Consider the following 16,291-nt stretch of genomic DNA (forward strand, 5'->3'; position numbering starts at 1 on the left):
CTTCACATGAAAGCCCCTGTAGTTGTTTTCAAAGTTTTCACACAGGCAGCGATATATGATTGAGCTTTTATTAATAAAATAGAATGGAGCGTGATTTACAGTTGATGGACTCGTCTGTGCTCTCAGTCCAGCTCTTAAGTTGGAAATGTGACTGACAGCTAGTAACATAACACAGTACCATTGTTATCATATTTCTCATCCTTTTAGTCTAAACCCATATGGAAAAGAAATAGTAAGAACTTATATAAGACTTGCATAAGATGTGGCCTACTTCATATAGTGAATCATATAAGGCTTATATGATTTACTCATGAAAGTGGCCACTTTCTCATTACTTTCATATATTGTTTTAGTAAGTATCCAAAAAAGTTTCATTTATATGATTTTTCAAGGGATCTTATATCTGTTTTCACTCTTGTATGCTTTTCATACAAGTTTCACACAAGACTGATACAAACTTTATAAGATTTATATATATCTTTTCCATATGGGAAGCAAATAGTGATGGATTGGGAATTTCAAACGCTATAGATACTTGTGTATCTTAAATAATTAAAGGTAAATACTTTAAATTTACAGTTTCAAATATATAGCCTTGCCTATTTTGAGCTGACTCTTGACTCTCTTAAACATACACCATAGGACTTTTTATGACTCATTTTGGCAGATGGGCAAATTTGAATGGCACAATTTCACATTCTCCTGACAATTTTTTATTCTTTTTCCATGCATTTCACAGGCTGTAACACCCACCGCTCCACATTGTTCGCCTGACCACTTTGCAGCTGGCTTTCTGATCTCTGAATATCATAAGGTTCCATGCCACTGCTATGCCACTAGGGATATCAATCTGTATTTTCTTTCCACTGTGTCTCCATCAAAGATGGGAAATCAAACAATAGTATTCTGTCTTGCTCCAAGCCCAGAATTTCCTTGATCCCTGCCCGGGTCATTGTTCCAGAGCTGTCAGTGGGTCTTTGAATCTGTCATCAACCTTTGAGGGCCTTGCCTCCTGCGTCAGCTACTGGCAATACCACAGGATACTGGGGCTGACACAGGGAAACCCCAGAGGCTGCATAATCCAGAAGGAATGATGGGATCATATCCTCATACCCCACAAAAATAAAATCCTCCCCAAAAAAATGTGTCAGCCATATTTTCTTACAAACTAGTACAGCGGGCGACAAGAGAATCTCTACGTTTTAAGAGACTATTCAGACTTACTGATGGCGCGTAAAGAGAGAAAATTTTAACAGTTTTTATAAAGATTGCTACGACGCTCAGTGGGTTTACTTTTTACCCTTTGCACTTTAACTCACTCTCTTTTCTCAGTATAATTTGCATTAATGGGCTCGGAGTGAAGTGGAGACAAGAATACAAACGTGAAACCCAAACTGCAACCAAATCAGTTCACTGAGTGCCCGAGTCTCACACTCACACACACACACACACACACACACACACACACACACACACACACACACACACACACACACACACAAAGAGATCCCTTCTGATTTTAGTGTAAGGGACATGTCTGGCATCCCAATGGCTAATGAAAGCATCATTATCAGGAGAGCACGATGACTGCCCCCCTTAGAATATGTGCACAGACAAGTAAGAGCAATGCCACCTGTGTCCCCTACTTACTTTCATTGCTATTAGAACCAGCTGTTTGCTACTCCCCAGGCTTCAGTTTATTTGACTATTTTGAATACAGTAATAAAAGATGACATAATGAAGCACCCGATACGCAGCTTAGTGGCAATTCCCAATCTGAGTTTAACAGTATGATGCTGGTGTTTTTGAACAAATTCAAAATAGGCTCATATGATTGCATTTTCCATAGCTACTGTCTGCTGACAAATTATGATAAGCACATGCCCTGTATTTATGCTTGACCCTTCTTTATTTAAAACTCAGTTACTCAAGATACATTATTGAAACATCTGTTCATGTTTTAATGATCAACAGAAATTAAATTCTGTTTTAATCTAATAGTTTTTGCTGGTATTTATATGCTTTAAAGATGATTCTTTAATGAATCTCATGCAGTTCTTTTGCTATCAAACTCGTAATAAATTCAAATTTAGATTTCCTGTCATCACTGTCAAATTGGATTCCTGCTGTCCAGAGCTGGAAAGGAAAACTGTGACACAATAGGTTTAAAAAAACTAAAACAAATTTCAGTTGCTTCTGAAATATCAAAAATGGCAAACTGAAGAATAATAACCCTGTTTGGATAATGGTCCATTAGCACCATTATTTGCTAAAGACATGCTGAAAAATGTCTGCTCCTAAACATCTATGGCAGAGAGTTTTAAATCATAATTTTAAAAAATCCTTTGTGGGTTTTTTGTGGGGTTTTTTTACGTTTATAAATGCTAGGGAAAAGGCTTGCAGTAGTGTACATACTGTTCACAATATATACTAACTAACTAATCCATAAGAAATAGACCTTTGTGTTTCCCACATCCAGGAGAATGTGCCACATTTGTGTTATTGAACGCAGCTTTAAAAGAGCTTTGACTCAGCTTTAACTTGACAGCAAAATAAAACATTTTCATGGCTTTTTAGGGGTAGGGGGATGACTTTTTGGAAGACCCTTAATTCTAGAAAACTTTTCCACTCTGTTAAAAAACCAAAAGACACAGTCCCTGTTTCGAATTAGCATACAGATTGGTACTGGGGCATACTGAACAGAGCTTTAAAACAGCACAGGTGTAATAAATAATAATGTCAGTAACACTGGCTGGGTAAGGTCTTAGAAGTCTGCCTTCATGCTTGTTAAGCCCTAAATGTTACAGTTTCATTGTTAATTTTATTAGTTCCTCCTCCGTTTTAGCAGCCACATCAAATCAAAACACATCATGGAACTTTGCTGCGGACTCCCTACAGGTTATTTTCCTTTCATGCAGATAAAAACAAAGGAAGCTGTGTCAAAGCGAGGACTAACCCTCTCTCAGAAGTGCAGAAAAACAGCAAATGCCAACAGACAACCAACTAATGAGCGAGTGAGCTAATGCGACTATTATTTCGGCCAATATCCAATGTCAGTTTCTATGCCTTTAATTTGCTAGCTTAGATAACCACTAACCTTAACTTGTTTGCCCAGCTAATGTTATCACAGTTTTGTCTGAGAATGAACTAGTTGTTGCTTCTTGGTATATTCGTATAATGTGTGGAGTAATACAATGCTCTATCTGTGCCAAGAGCTTTAAGCATAGACCCTATTAAGGAACTGAGTCTATGTGGACGCACATGATGGACACAGATATAAACGATGTAGAAGTTAAACAACATTTACTGCAACTTGTGGACAGGAGCTTTAATGTTGCTAAGCGTTGGCTGGCAGATGACTGGGCCTGGTTGTAGATGGGCCGAGTAAAGAATGTGGCAGGCAGCGGGGCAAGCTGATGGCGTAAAGCTTAAAGCAGTACAGACAATCAAGGCTGCTGGTGACAGAGTGAGTGTGGAGCTAAGCGAGGCAGACAGGTAGCTGGTGAAGAGGTTGTGGGCCTGAAGCACAGGGAGACGAGGAGTTATTTCTAATGGGCAAATTACACTACGAATGAACTTAACTGAATAAGAAGTCAGCATAGGCTTAGTAGAAGGTAGGAAAACTGAACAATCTGGCAAAAAATAAAAAGCTAAGGCACAGCACCTCAGTTAGCAAATACTTCTCAGAAGCTGAACCGACTGAAGTAGAATGATTGGAGTGTCATGCCCAGACAGAGGCACACATTAACTAGCAAAATCAATATTTGTCACACACTTTCAAGTTTATTGACATGATATCAAATTCACTTTAATAGCTAAACATTGACCTGTCTGACTTTTTTCTTTTTATATAAATTGGACCATTGAGATAAAGCTGAAAAATGCAGTATGCCATCTCCAATACTATTTTAACAGTGTGTTTAAGTAGTGAAGTTCAACTTTTTTACTCCAGGCCATCCACGCCTACATTCATTGTTATTTCTTTTTAAAAATCCCACAAAAAAAATAAGGAAATACATCAGATATTTCAAAGCAAGTAAAGAAAGTTAATATTCATGTGTGTAAAGTCTGCAATAAAAGATCATGCTGTTGATATATTTTTTTAAAATACTATTGGTGTAAACAAAATCCATGTGCAATTCCTTTAGGCGTTACTTACTAGAAAATTTAGACTGGAAAACCACGGTTAAAGATTCCAACACATGGATATCATCATCAGCAAAAGATCGTTTGTGGCTGGTCTTTTTGGGAAGGGGGAATACATCACCTACATGAGTGCTTTAATGAAATCCTTTTTTAATAACATTCTTGTTCTTGCCTACTGGAAGAAAAAAGAAGAGGGAGAAAAAGTAAATATACCATTTGCACCCAAAGAATAATTTTGTTTGGTTTAAATGCCTTTCTTCTGAACAGTCTTCCCAAAACTTGAAATAAACAAAGAACACAAAGAAAATAAAGGGGAAAAAGAATCACTCTCCACCACACTTCTTTTTAGAGGATGAGAAGTTGTTTAGCATGGAATGTATGAAAATCTTATAACATAATAACATAACTTATTTATATTACAGTGCAAACGTATTGAGTAACCCGCTAATTTCTTTAAATTTTTCAAGGAAAATGGGAAATAGGAGCAATGACTTATTGAAACATACCAAAAAATAAAAATAAAGTATATAAGGTGAGTTTGAATTTGTACAGGTCTGATGATCATGAATGTTTGGTATGATCACTTTTATTGTCCAACACACCCTTAACTCTCTTAGGCATGCTTTTTGCATTTCCTTTCAGTAGTCTTCAGAAATAGTTCTCTCTTCTTTGGATGCTGGATGCCTTTTGTTTGTCTCAGTCAAGATGATCCCACACTGCTTCAGTAATGTTTATGTCCAGGCTCTGCACAGACCAATCAATGACTTATAGTGTATTTCTATCCAGCTATGCTTTTACTCCAGTGGTAGTGTATTTGGGATCATTGTTGCATCCCCAACACCACTGGCTGCAATGCAGCCCCAAACAATGACTTAACCTCCACCATGTTTTACAGATAACTGTGGACCCTCACTGTTAAAACTTTCTCCAGACCTCCTCTGTAAATTCTGTAAATGTCAACCACATCCATACATATGATTGACAAATTTCAATCTTGGATTCATCGTTTCATGAGAAAACTCTGAAATATCCTGAGAAAGCGTAGAGAACTATCGCTTAATTCCGACATAAATAAATAACTGATCAAAACTTTAGATCAAATATAGGACATCAGATACTTTATTGTCATTATACCATTGTTCATAGCATCACAATGAAATTAGGTCAAAGCTCACTAAAAAAGCCAAAAACCATTAGATAATATTCATATAGAATTCTTAAATAATGTAATAAAAAACCAGAAAAGAAGACAGCCTCCATATTAAAATGACTGACAGACAAACTTTGATTCTCTAAAATGCAAAGTTCTTTTGGGCAACCCTGGGTCCTGGCATTCATATTGATATTAGTTTGATATATGCTATCCACATAAACATTCTAGTAGACCAAGAACACCAAGGAATGACAACAACACCCACTGATCCCCAACAGCACTCTGCACTCTGCCACACAATGAAAAATGCTCAGGAAAAGCTCTGAGAACGTGCAGGTACTGGCCATGTCTTCAGCCTCCTCAGATCCAAATCCAACCAAGTGTGATAACAACCAAGTGTGGTAACAAACCTAATGCACACAGCTCAAAACCCAGGTCCCAGGGGATCCACTTCAAATATCCAGTTGTGACACACCAGGAAAAAAAAGTGATACTGTTTTGACAGCAAACCATATTAAGCAGGTATAATAATATACCAACAAAACTGCACAGTTTTCTCACATTGTTTCCTAGAAACTACCTTAAAAATAACAACAACAACCATCATCATTATCAGCTTAATAATCATAAAACAATTAAGATATTTTTAAAGTATATTTTAAATATCTTTACAGCAAGTTTGATTGTTTCACCGGTGTCCTCTGACTAAAATGTTAAGGTCTCCCAGACTAACAGAGCAGTGTCCTGATGAATTGTTTTCATAGTGAGCAGTTCTGCAGCACACCATTAAAATCTAATGCCAACATTCAGCAACGATTCAAAAAGTAGTGTGTCCTCTAAAAGTAGAAAGTAAGTAAGTGGAGGTCACTGTGTTGGGTGGGCATGTAGCGTGACTTTCACGGGAGAGAAAACTCAGATCAACAAGTGCTGTGTTTCCACAGGCAGTGTTTAGCCTGTAATTGTGACCTCCTGGGCCGAGCTGCGAATACATCCTGCAACACCCTACCTGACATGTGACATGTTGCCATGCTGGTGACTAGAGAGAAAGTGCAGTTTCAAAATCTACTCTGTGTTTTACTCCCAAGTCTTTTAATAGTTTATAACTGAATGTCTGTAGTTCAAAGTTGAGCTCTTAGCAATTTGAAGTATTGAGTTTATTTATCAATTGTTTTAAAGCTATATCAGAACTTTTTGCAAATGCAAACCGAACAGTTCCTGCTGTTTGCCCTCGGCATCGGTGAACCAGCAGTAGGCTTGCCAGTGGTGCTATTCTTTAATAAAAAGTGGTGCACACAATAAGATGTGGCTATATTGCATTTTGCTTTAGCTGATTCATTTTAAATATTGCAGAGAGGCCTTCTACCTGCTGTCCTGCACCATACTAGCATGACTCATTTCTTTCAAAACTGTCTGAATGGATGCTGAATATTGTTAGAACTGTGTATAAAGCTTATCCATATCTTAACACTGCATTAATCATAGTTTACATTGCATTACTACAAAACCTCAGAGTTCTGTGTTGTTCTAATGCACATATACTAAATCCCTCTCTTGGACACAAAAACAACACAGAGAGATAAAGAGAAAGTGAGACCTGCCAGTCACAGCATACCAGACAGACAGAAACCTTCAGCATATTACAAGAGCCACGAGGAATATAAAGGACTGTGGGTATGAATGTTCATCTTTGTGACAAAGGGACTGGGAAGAGAGAGGTGGTAAAATGCCTACATTTTGCACAGAGGGAATTTGTTGAATACACTCTTGTACAGTTTTCCACAAGGTTAGAACCTATTGGTCCACTAAGCAGATATGGAGACCAGTCTGCCAATTACAGACACCAGAATATAAAGGTCATTAGCAGCTCAAAAGGCCAGAAAGGCAGTCCGTCCTCTGTAATATGATGGTTTTTTTTGTTCAGAAAGGTTTTCTGTAGCCACAAGAAACTGGTTGGGTACATGTCCTGCTTATACTAATAGGCTGCAGGCAATAAGTTGACCCAGATTAATGGGGATGCAAGGTCCAGTTCTTGGACATAGGCTTGTCTGCCCTTTTTAGCTAGGAGACCTTTTTGGGGAGCAGGTGGGGGGCAGCGCAGTTGAAAAAAAAAGAAGCTAAGTTCAGCTTTTGTCAGACATTTTGATTCACACTAAAAACCTTTTGAATTAACATTTGATTAACATTAACCTAGACTTTTCTTTTGGTGAATTTTCTCTTTTATAGTCTCAGAAAACGTACTAGATTGGCTGAAAACAAAGGCTACATTTCTGGTGAGTTTGCCAAATGCCAGCCAGTATTGAAATTGTGTGAGCCTCAGTCTCATCCCGTAACTCCACATGTCAACAAAATGAAAAGTTCTGTTTAACATCTTTGAACTTCTGTACCCACATAAAGGATTTAAACCCCTCCAGGCCTCACTGTGGCAGATGAAGACTTTGCTTCAGATTATCACAAAGAAAAAAAAAATTCAATGTACATCTGTTAAGACATACCACAAACCTCGATACTATTCAAAGTAATCAGCAAAATGCATGACTAATGGTGTATTAATATAAATGGAAAGTATTTTGCTATTAAAACACCATCTGTTGAGTCATGTTAAAAAAATAGTCGCTTCGTTCTTCATTTCTTTTTTTCTTAACACACTTTTCTTAATACTTGTCCCGGTCACCTGGAGCTTTAAGTCGCCAATATGTCGCACATGCTACCTTGTTTTAACCAACCCTGACCTACTCCGTTTACTCAAACTACGCACATTCGTGCAACTGGTTAACTGGAGAAATCTATTAATGAACATATGTTAAAGCTACATGCTTGTAAAGCAATGCTGGAAGTTTGATGGCTGATGTTTGACGAGTTTGCCATATGTTTGGGCATATTTCATCCGACCATAAAACTGCGACGCCTTCGCAATAGGACATGGATTTGAAATGTCGGGGTCCTCGGAAAGACGTTAGCAGTGCGTCTGTTTGATCCAAAGCGCCAACGAGTGTTTCTTTAAGTGCGTGTGTGGAGTTTTCCTGCACCGAGTGATAGGAGGGGTTGGAGAGTGACGCTGGCTGCGCCTTGGTGCTGAGCGGAGCGCTCACCTGCAGATGAGAGAGCCGGGGAAACTCGGGGCAGCACACTCACTAAGCGCGCAGAGGGACGTAACTAACAGTCTGACCGAGAAAGGGGGAATAATTTTTGGAAAAGAAAAATACGAACCGACCCTCTTTCTGGTTCTTTTGTCCGGGCAGCATTGAGTCGCTTCCTCGCCACGATGAGAACCGACTTCGCTCTGGTCCTGACAGCAGCCCTTCTTCTTGACACATTCTGGGTGAGATTTCTCATTTTTTTACTAAAGCTTCTGATACAGCACATAAGCTCGAATAAAGTCATGCAGCCAGAAGGAAGCCGTGGTGTGTGTTGGTACAGCAACGCGGGGCTCGCCGTTATCCCCCTACAAGTAGGCACGCTAATTGGTTCCCTAATGAATTTCAGTGTATAAAAAGAAAAAAAGTAAGTCTCGAGGTCCGCTCCGTATAAGCCTTGTCAGTATTTCTCTAAATCGCTGGCAGGTCATCATCATTTGTCATACACAACTTAAATCACGGCACAAGTTATTCACCCAAGGTGATACCTTTATTCTTTTCTCAAACTGACTTGGTCATGTCGCTTATTTAAGCTACAGCCCACCATCCCCTTAAGTTTCACTTGTCAAAAAAGCGATGCCTTTGCAAAAGTTAACTTTAAAGTTATGTAGTGTTTTTCAGCCTTTTTCGTCATTTCATGAATCCAGAATTAAGTCGGCGCCAGTGGACTATTAACGGAGCTCGGAGTAGCTCCTAAATCTTTCTCTCTCCGCCGCCTCAGACGGAGGCAATTGCTCTCCTGCTATATGGATATCGGAAAAAGACTGAAAAAATGTTGTGCTCCTGCGGTATGCCCCCGCAGTGTGTTGAACCTCCATTCCTGTCCAGCCAATCTTGCTAGTGTGTGTGTGCGTGCGTGTGTGCGGGCGCGTGCATTTGCTTGTGTGCCATGGCTGTAGTGGGTCAGATCGTTTAATTTAAACAACAGTGAGCGCTAAATGCTGGGTGCAAAGTTGACTGCAGACCGTTTGATTAGTGCGCACAGGCGTGCTGCTCCCCCCTCATATCCCTGGACCTCTCCGTTAGTACAAGACCCACAATAAGCAGGGAGACAATTATTCTGCATTCATGCAGGTTTCCTCTGTGCGCGTGCTGCCTGTGTGCGCGCGCGCGTGTCACTTAAGCCTGAGTACAATACTTTTAACTACATCTGTCCTCATTTTGTCTGGGGTGGTTTCTTCATGGAGCGACTAACACAGCACATTTTATCACTGACATTGGACTGTGTGACCATTTAATCAGCATCACATCTAGCCACAAGCAGAAAGAGTTGATAAACTTGTTGAATTTATTTCTGCTAACTGTTCTTTATGCTGCTTTTCTCCAAAGCTTGGAGCCAAAAATGAGGAAAGAAATCAATGGAATCCATGTTTATCGATGTCTTTCAATGTTTTTTTTTTTCTTCCAGAGGAATAATGGGGTGCACGCTTCCAAAGGTCCCTGCCAACCTGGCTTCTCACAAAGCTTCTACTCTGTGCTGATTTCAAGGGATGTACTGCAAGGTCAGGGCATACTTAAAGGTAAGCCCTTTAATTAGCAAGTCAGTTATTTTGCATTCTGTCAAGGCTAGAGAGAGGGTGAGCAAAAGACCTCATTGTTTGCACTGAAGGAAGTAAAAGGAGGTGTGTATGGTGATGTGTTTTCTTTCAGTGCTTGGCCACGTTGCTTTTAAGATTACCGAAGCACCACTTGTGCATTTGGAAAATTGTCGTAAAAGTGGAAATGTAAAAATAATCATTTTAGTCACATGGGTATGTACATGTGAAGCTCGTGTGATGTCAGAAATTGCAAACTGGAGCAATTTTGTGCTCGTAATTACCCTGGTCTGTTGTTGCAGTGCGATGTTGTAAAAATATAACTCATGTAGTAACACGCATCCATGCATTTGTTTATATTCTATGCAATGATGCTGTAAATGTTTGCCTGTTACTTTTGGGTTATACCCGCTTGCATTTATTTTTGTGTTTTTGACCTTGTTCAGTGTCTTAAGAGTATTATCATCATCTTTATCTTCATTACAGTAATTTTTAGCACTATCACCTTCACACTCCATCTTTCCCAAATGTATTTGTATTGTTCCAATTACACAATGAGCCAACCAAGTTTGAGGGCCCTATAGTGCAGGAAATGGAATCGACATCCTGTGTCTAATCTGGCACTGCTCCTGCCAATGTGGGCTAATTGCAATTCTCTATTGATTCCAATGGTTTTTTTTCTCATAGCTCAGCTAAGCTGTATTGTTTTGCTGTGGGCGCACAATAGCTCTTTTGTGGGTCGACTGTGTCTTCGGCAGCTGCGCGGTATATATTTCTCACTCTCCTTAGCTGTGAGAGACCTGCCGGGGATACAGCTGTCTAGACTCTTTTTCCTGAGTGTGCGCGTGCACAGACGCACGCACACATACACCAGTGAAATTTTGATTTAAGGATATATAAAATGATACAGTACATTATTTTTTTGCTTGTTTTATGTTATCTGTCTGTGTTCATTGCTGGAGTGATATAAGAGTGAAAGAAGATATCAGCTTGATTTTAGTGTTTCATTAACTTCAGCATATTATATCTTGGCTGGGAGTGGGATTGGATGCGGGACATTGTCACTGGCAGTGAACTTGCTCTCAGTGTGGTAGTGATGTCTTCAGCCCAGCAGGGGGTGTCAACACAATCACAAACAATCACGGAATGAGCCATCACTGCTGCACAGAAGCCATTTATTTCACAGAGCATTCTTTATCTAGTTTGGTCTCAGGTAGATGAAATTGTCTCTCTTTCTCACTCTACACATAAACTAATCTTTAGTGGTCTAACATGGTTGCTTTCAGTGTTAGGAATTCATTTTACCACTAACAACAGAGGCCTAAGCATCATTTTCATGGCACTTTCCCTCCTAATGTAAACCATACTAAAGTCAGGTTCACACGATCACAGCAAACCCATCATGATATCTGCTCATAAATCAGATTTATAGTTTATTTGCGAGGTTACTTTCAAGTCACACGGAAAGCACATTCTTAAAGTTTCGCATTCAATAGTTTTCATCGGCGTTGCTTGAAATGTTCACAGCTGCAGTGTCATCTTCATGTGTGTTTGAGAATACAGCTGCAGTGGTCAAGCAGACACACACACACACATTTAGACAAGCACACACTCACTCCATGTGATTTGCAGGACTCAGGCAGCTGATTTATAGCTGGTAAGGGTGTCACTGGAGGAAGGCAAGGGAGCAGCTCTGGAAAAACTTTAATAATAACATTATTTAACCCAAAACCGTCAGATAGGGGCAGAAGTAATGACACCCACTCAGGCACACATGCGTGCACACAGACACACACACATATATATGTATGTCTATATATATATATATATATATATATATATATATATATATATATATATAAATATAAATAATTTGTGTATGTGTGTGCTTGTGTGGGAGTCTAATCTCACTGGGGAGACTAATGGGGAGGACAGAACTGGGACCTTGACCATGATGGGTAAAATGCCTGAGCCCACAGAGCAGGTCAGTAACCGGAGATGGAAGGTTTTACAGTTCACATTTTATAATTTTCAGTTACTCTGATGACCAAAATTTCCTAAAACAATGTTCAAGGCCACAGTGAAATCTCTTTGTAAAGTCAAAATGAAATTTGTATGGAACCCCAATATTCCAAAGTTTGTGGAATGTTATTTATTTATTAAATTTTTATATTGTGGTTTACATTTGACAAGAAAAACGTTATTGGCATGTTTATAGTCAGCCATCAGCCATTTATATTTTCTTTCTTTTGGGTGGTGTTAGTTTGGTCACTTAGAGATTCTCAGTCCTCTTCTTTGTCTTCTTCATATTATTATTATTATTATTATTATTATTAGTAATATTGTTCTTGGTCTTTTTGGAACAATGGTGCTCATTTAGATCATCCTCTAAATGTTCTGTGCATTGTGGCCAACTGTTTCGCTGACAAGCACAATCTATCCAATAAACATTAAAAAGAATTAATTCTGCACGCTGCATTGTTCTGGCTGTGGGAATTGATTTGCTCTTTATTTATCTGGAAACCCATGCCAGTTCCAAAGTTAATAGCTGAAACACACATTAAACAGCACACTGCATAATGGATTCTGATTGATTATAAGGCTGCTCTAAATGCAACACTTTTGAGGATTGTTATACTTTTAACATGCACATATTAGCAGCACACTCAGTATTGATAATGGCAAATGCCATGTTTGTCTTTATAGTTATAGGAGGGGTTTAAGAGGGTGAGTTAACGTCTTTAAAAAATGCGAGGTCTTTTTCAGTCTCTGTGTGTGCTTTTTCCTAATATTGTTAGTATATGTATGCATGACACATCGAGTGCTAACGATGTCCCGTTTTTTATGCCTTGTTTTGATCAGACCTATGACAGCTTCTCCTAGCACATTATTCCAAGACCTTTAACACTGAATAATTACTTGTAAAATCAGTATAACACAAGTAAACACAACTCAGAGAAAGGTCCTATTTCTTCTCTGTTTCTGCAGACAAACAGTGAGTTGTACAATAATTTAAAGTGTTGATGCTTGGATCAACACATTTGGAGTTTTTGTATCTCGCAAATGAGAGAGAAGCTATGAGTTGGACTCAAGCCAACCCAATAGAGATAAACAGAGCTGGTGAATGTAACCTCATCCCATGTGTCCCTGCATCCCTTTGCTGATTCTGTTCCTGGTAATGAAAGCCAGGGTTGGTGGTTTCAGCTCAGTGAGCCCACTCTGCTGACCTTGGACTTTGTTTGGGTTACTGGTGGTTTTGGGCAGCCCTCACTTTCTGTGTTTGCGACTGTGGTGGTATTTGTCTGAGTTTAGTGAGAGAGGAGAGGGAGAGAGAGAACATGGGGACATAGTTGATGAATTCTGCGAGGTCCTTCTTTTTTGACATGTCAGTACCTGAGCTTTAAGGATGCTGACATCCACGGTGCAGCTTCTCAGAAAGAACTGTAGATTTTTCCTGCAGTTGTCACTGTTTTTAGAACCTCCACTGATGCTCAGATTCGTGCTGAAAACGAGACCCCTCCAGTGATATCAGCCAGAGCGTCTGAATGTCTCTATTAAGGTGACCAGTTCTGTTTTTAATAGAATGGTTTTCCTTTGTCCCGACTCATAAACATGTTTTCTGATCCACAAAGCATTCTTTCTCTATATCTCATACTCGCTCTCTCTCTTCCGCTCCCTCCCATGCGCACACATAAATATACACCAGCTCTCACCTTAGACAGGGATGCTACCATTCAGTAGAAATTCCAACTTCAGTTGATGCCGTATAAATCTATGACTTGCCTCTCTGACCCACATCCTTTCTCTCTCCCCTCAGTGCCACTTTTTTCTTGTCACATTTATAGTATTTTCTAGCATACTCTGAGTTTTGCTCATTTTGAGAATGCCCTAATACGAGCAAATATACAACAGAGAACTTCGAATTCTGAATAAAACAAAACGTTAAGAGCTGTAATTTTTTTCCAGGATATTATTTCCCGAAAATCTCTCCCAGCAGGCCCTGGGTGATGAGTCTCACATGCCTTGGTTAGTGAGGCTTTCCTATGAGACTTAAGGTGATTTTTCAAAATCCAATAGCTGGGCTGTTATTGCTATAGGCTTTGCATTCTTAACATAATTTTTCAACTTGAAGCTCAGAAGTTGATATACAGTAAGTATCAATTTCACCCCCAGTTTAATGCACAGAACTATTTCCATATGAAAAAAAATGGCACGCCATTACAAATACACTAACAGATGCTGTGCCTTACAGGTTTTAATAATATGCCATGAATTAGGGTAACATTTCCTGCCCTTCCTGCACCATTTTGTTTTCTATCCCTACACCCTCAAACACAGTTAGATGCTTTTGATGACCTGTTTTGCCCCAAATCTCTTGACAAACAGCCTGTAGTTTTATCTGGATCGATAGCAGACAGGTGTCCTCATGGAGATTAGATTTTCCAGCCAATGCTGATGCAGACTTTAAGAAGTTAAAAAAAAAAAAGACGTGGATATCAAATGCTTCATGATTGGTTCATTATTTATTAACTTTACAGCATAGTTGCTCCAAAACTAGTGAATAACTTACAGTAAAAACATTGCTGAACTCTACAGTACCATCTACTCTGCTGTGATGCATGCTGTGCTGCAGATAATGAAGTGACTATTTCAAACAGTGAAGTTGGAGCTGCTGGAGAAACTATGTGATTTTGGTCAACTGATATATTGTACAGGTCAAATTGGAATAGTTGATGCAGTAGTCATCTTCTTAAATCATGCACATTGTTTTCTTTCCTTTGTTACTAGTTTTTATTCATTGTATCTCACAATATTCTTTTGAGTAATCCTTTGGTTTAATCAGCTACTGCCAACAGTTTTCTACATATCCTGTAATCATTCAAGGCCCACCACATTTTGTTATGTGAATATGTAAATCTAAAGAAGGAAAAGAGCTTTTGTTTTTTGAACTATTGTCTAACAGTTAAAACATACACTGCAGGAATATCTCATCAGTTGTAGCGTTAAGAAGAATCAGTGCTGCGCTCTCCCATAAAACTATCAAATCTTTCTTATGGTGCAAAATACCACACAAATCTTTATTCTGTCCACACCATCTGTTTCAATCATTACATGGTTTATGGGTAATTTTGTAAGGATATTCAGCCATTGAGAAAAGATCACACAGTCCTGTTTTCAGTGGTTATTGATTGCAGAAAAGCACAGGGCTGACATTTGTTGGACGTTTTGTAAAGCAGTGAAGACACTTCAGGTGCTGGTTTATGACCGTCAGACCAAAGACTAATCTGACCTCAGGGAGCTCTTACAAATATCCAGTTGACATTTATTTACTTAATTTGCAACCTCATGTGTGATTTATAGCTGTTTCAGAGAATTTTGTGTGGATTTTTCAGAGAGGTTCATATAGATGACTTAACCACATGGTTGAACATTTCTTCCCCTGTTAAAGTCTAGACGCAAGTGGTTTATGAGATTAATGAGGAGCGTTGGTGGGATGAGGGGTACACCTGCAAACCTGCCCTTTGATGAATACTATAAGGCTTGGGAAATCATGCGGCGGAGTGGTTATGTGCTTTTGCATGCTCGGTGTGTGCATTTTGTCGCCGAATGTACTGTGCACTGGGGTGGTTGACTGGTGATCTGTGCATAGCAGGAAACCTCCAGATTTTTCCAAGCTGGTCATTAGAAAGGCAAGCAGGAGGGAATGAGAAAAGAAAGAAAGCAGGTGGAGGCCATTATTTTTTAATGGGATTTTTTGACATCTTCTCCTTTTGTTTGGGGAGGAGGGACAAGGGTGACAGGGGTAAAAGGGAAAACGAGAATGAATGAAAAAATGTGAGAGACTTCCTGCAGATTGAGTTACTCGGTGGTGTGTGTGAACTCTGTATCCTTGTCATCTGCTTTGTACATTAAGAGACCTCCTGCCTTGGTATGATGGGTCTTCTGGGCTTCTACAGGACCAAGGTTATGGCCCTCTTGAAGACATTAAACCCATTTAAATACTTTGCTTGGGCTCTACCTCTTTAATGCACAGATGGTCTGCATGGGCTCTGAAGGCTGTAAGATGACAAGGGGACACTACTAGGGCTCTGTCTCTTGCCCTCCCTCTGTCTTACACACATGCACATTTTGTCTAAGGTTAAAAAGATTATTTTTTCCCCCTTTTCTTTTCTTTTTTGCAGCATAAAGTCTAAGACTGCGGAGGAGCTGTTGTAAGGTGTCCCTGTTGTCTTTGGTGAAATAGTTTTTTCACAAGGAGCAAGAGGAATGCAAGGCACTCCCAGGGCTGCTCTTTTGCTGCAATGTGGTGGACAGGGATTACA

The 16,291-nt window shown here is 39.3% G+C and overlaps 1 protein-coding gene across 1 annotated transcript in view; it reads left to right on the plus strand.

Annotated features, from left to right (window-relative positions):
- Window positions 1-8,425: 8,425 nt before the first annotated feature.
- The window catches only part of LOC146610986 (cadherin-4-like), a 251,544-nt gene continuing 243,678 nt past the window's right edge, over window positions 8,426-16,291 (plus strand). The window contains exons 1-2 of the mRNA XM_085343936.1: window positions 8,426-8,618; window positions 9,842-9,953. Of these exons, the coding sequence (XP_085200062.1) occupies window positions 8,562-8,618; window positions 9,842-9,953 (169 nt within the window). The 5' untranslated portion in view covers window positions 8,426-8,561. The remainder of the gene's footprint in view (window positions 8,619-9,841; window positions 9,954-16,291) is intronic.

Source organism: Diplotaxodon limnothrissa, linkage group LG20 (genome assembly GCF_057381915.1).
Source record: "Diplotaxodon limnothrissa isolate DT_005_m linkage group LG20, D_limnothrissa_male_GT1.1, whole genome shotgun sequence".
Classification (NCBI taxonomy): Eukaryota; Metazoa; Chordata; class Actinopteri; order Cichliformes; family Cichlidae; genus Diplotaxodon; species Diplotaxodon limnothrissa.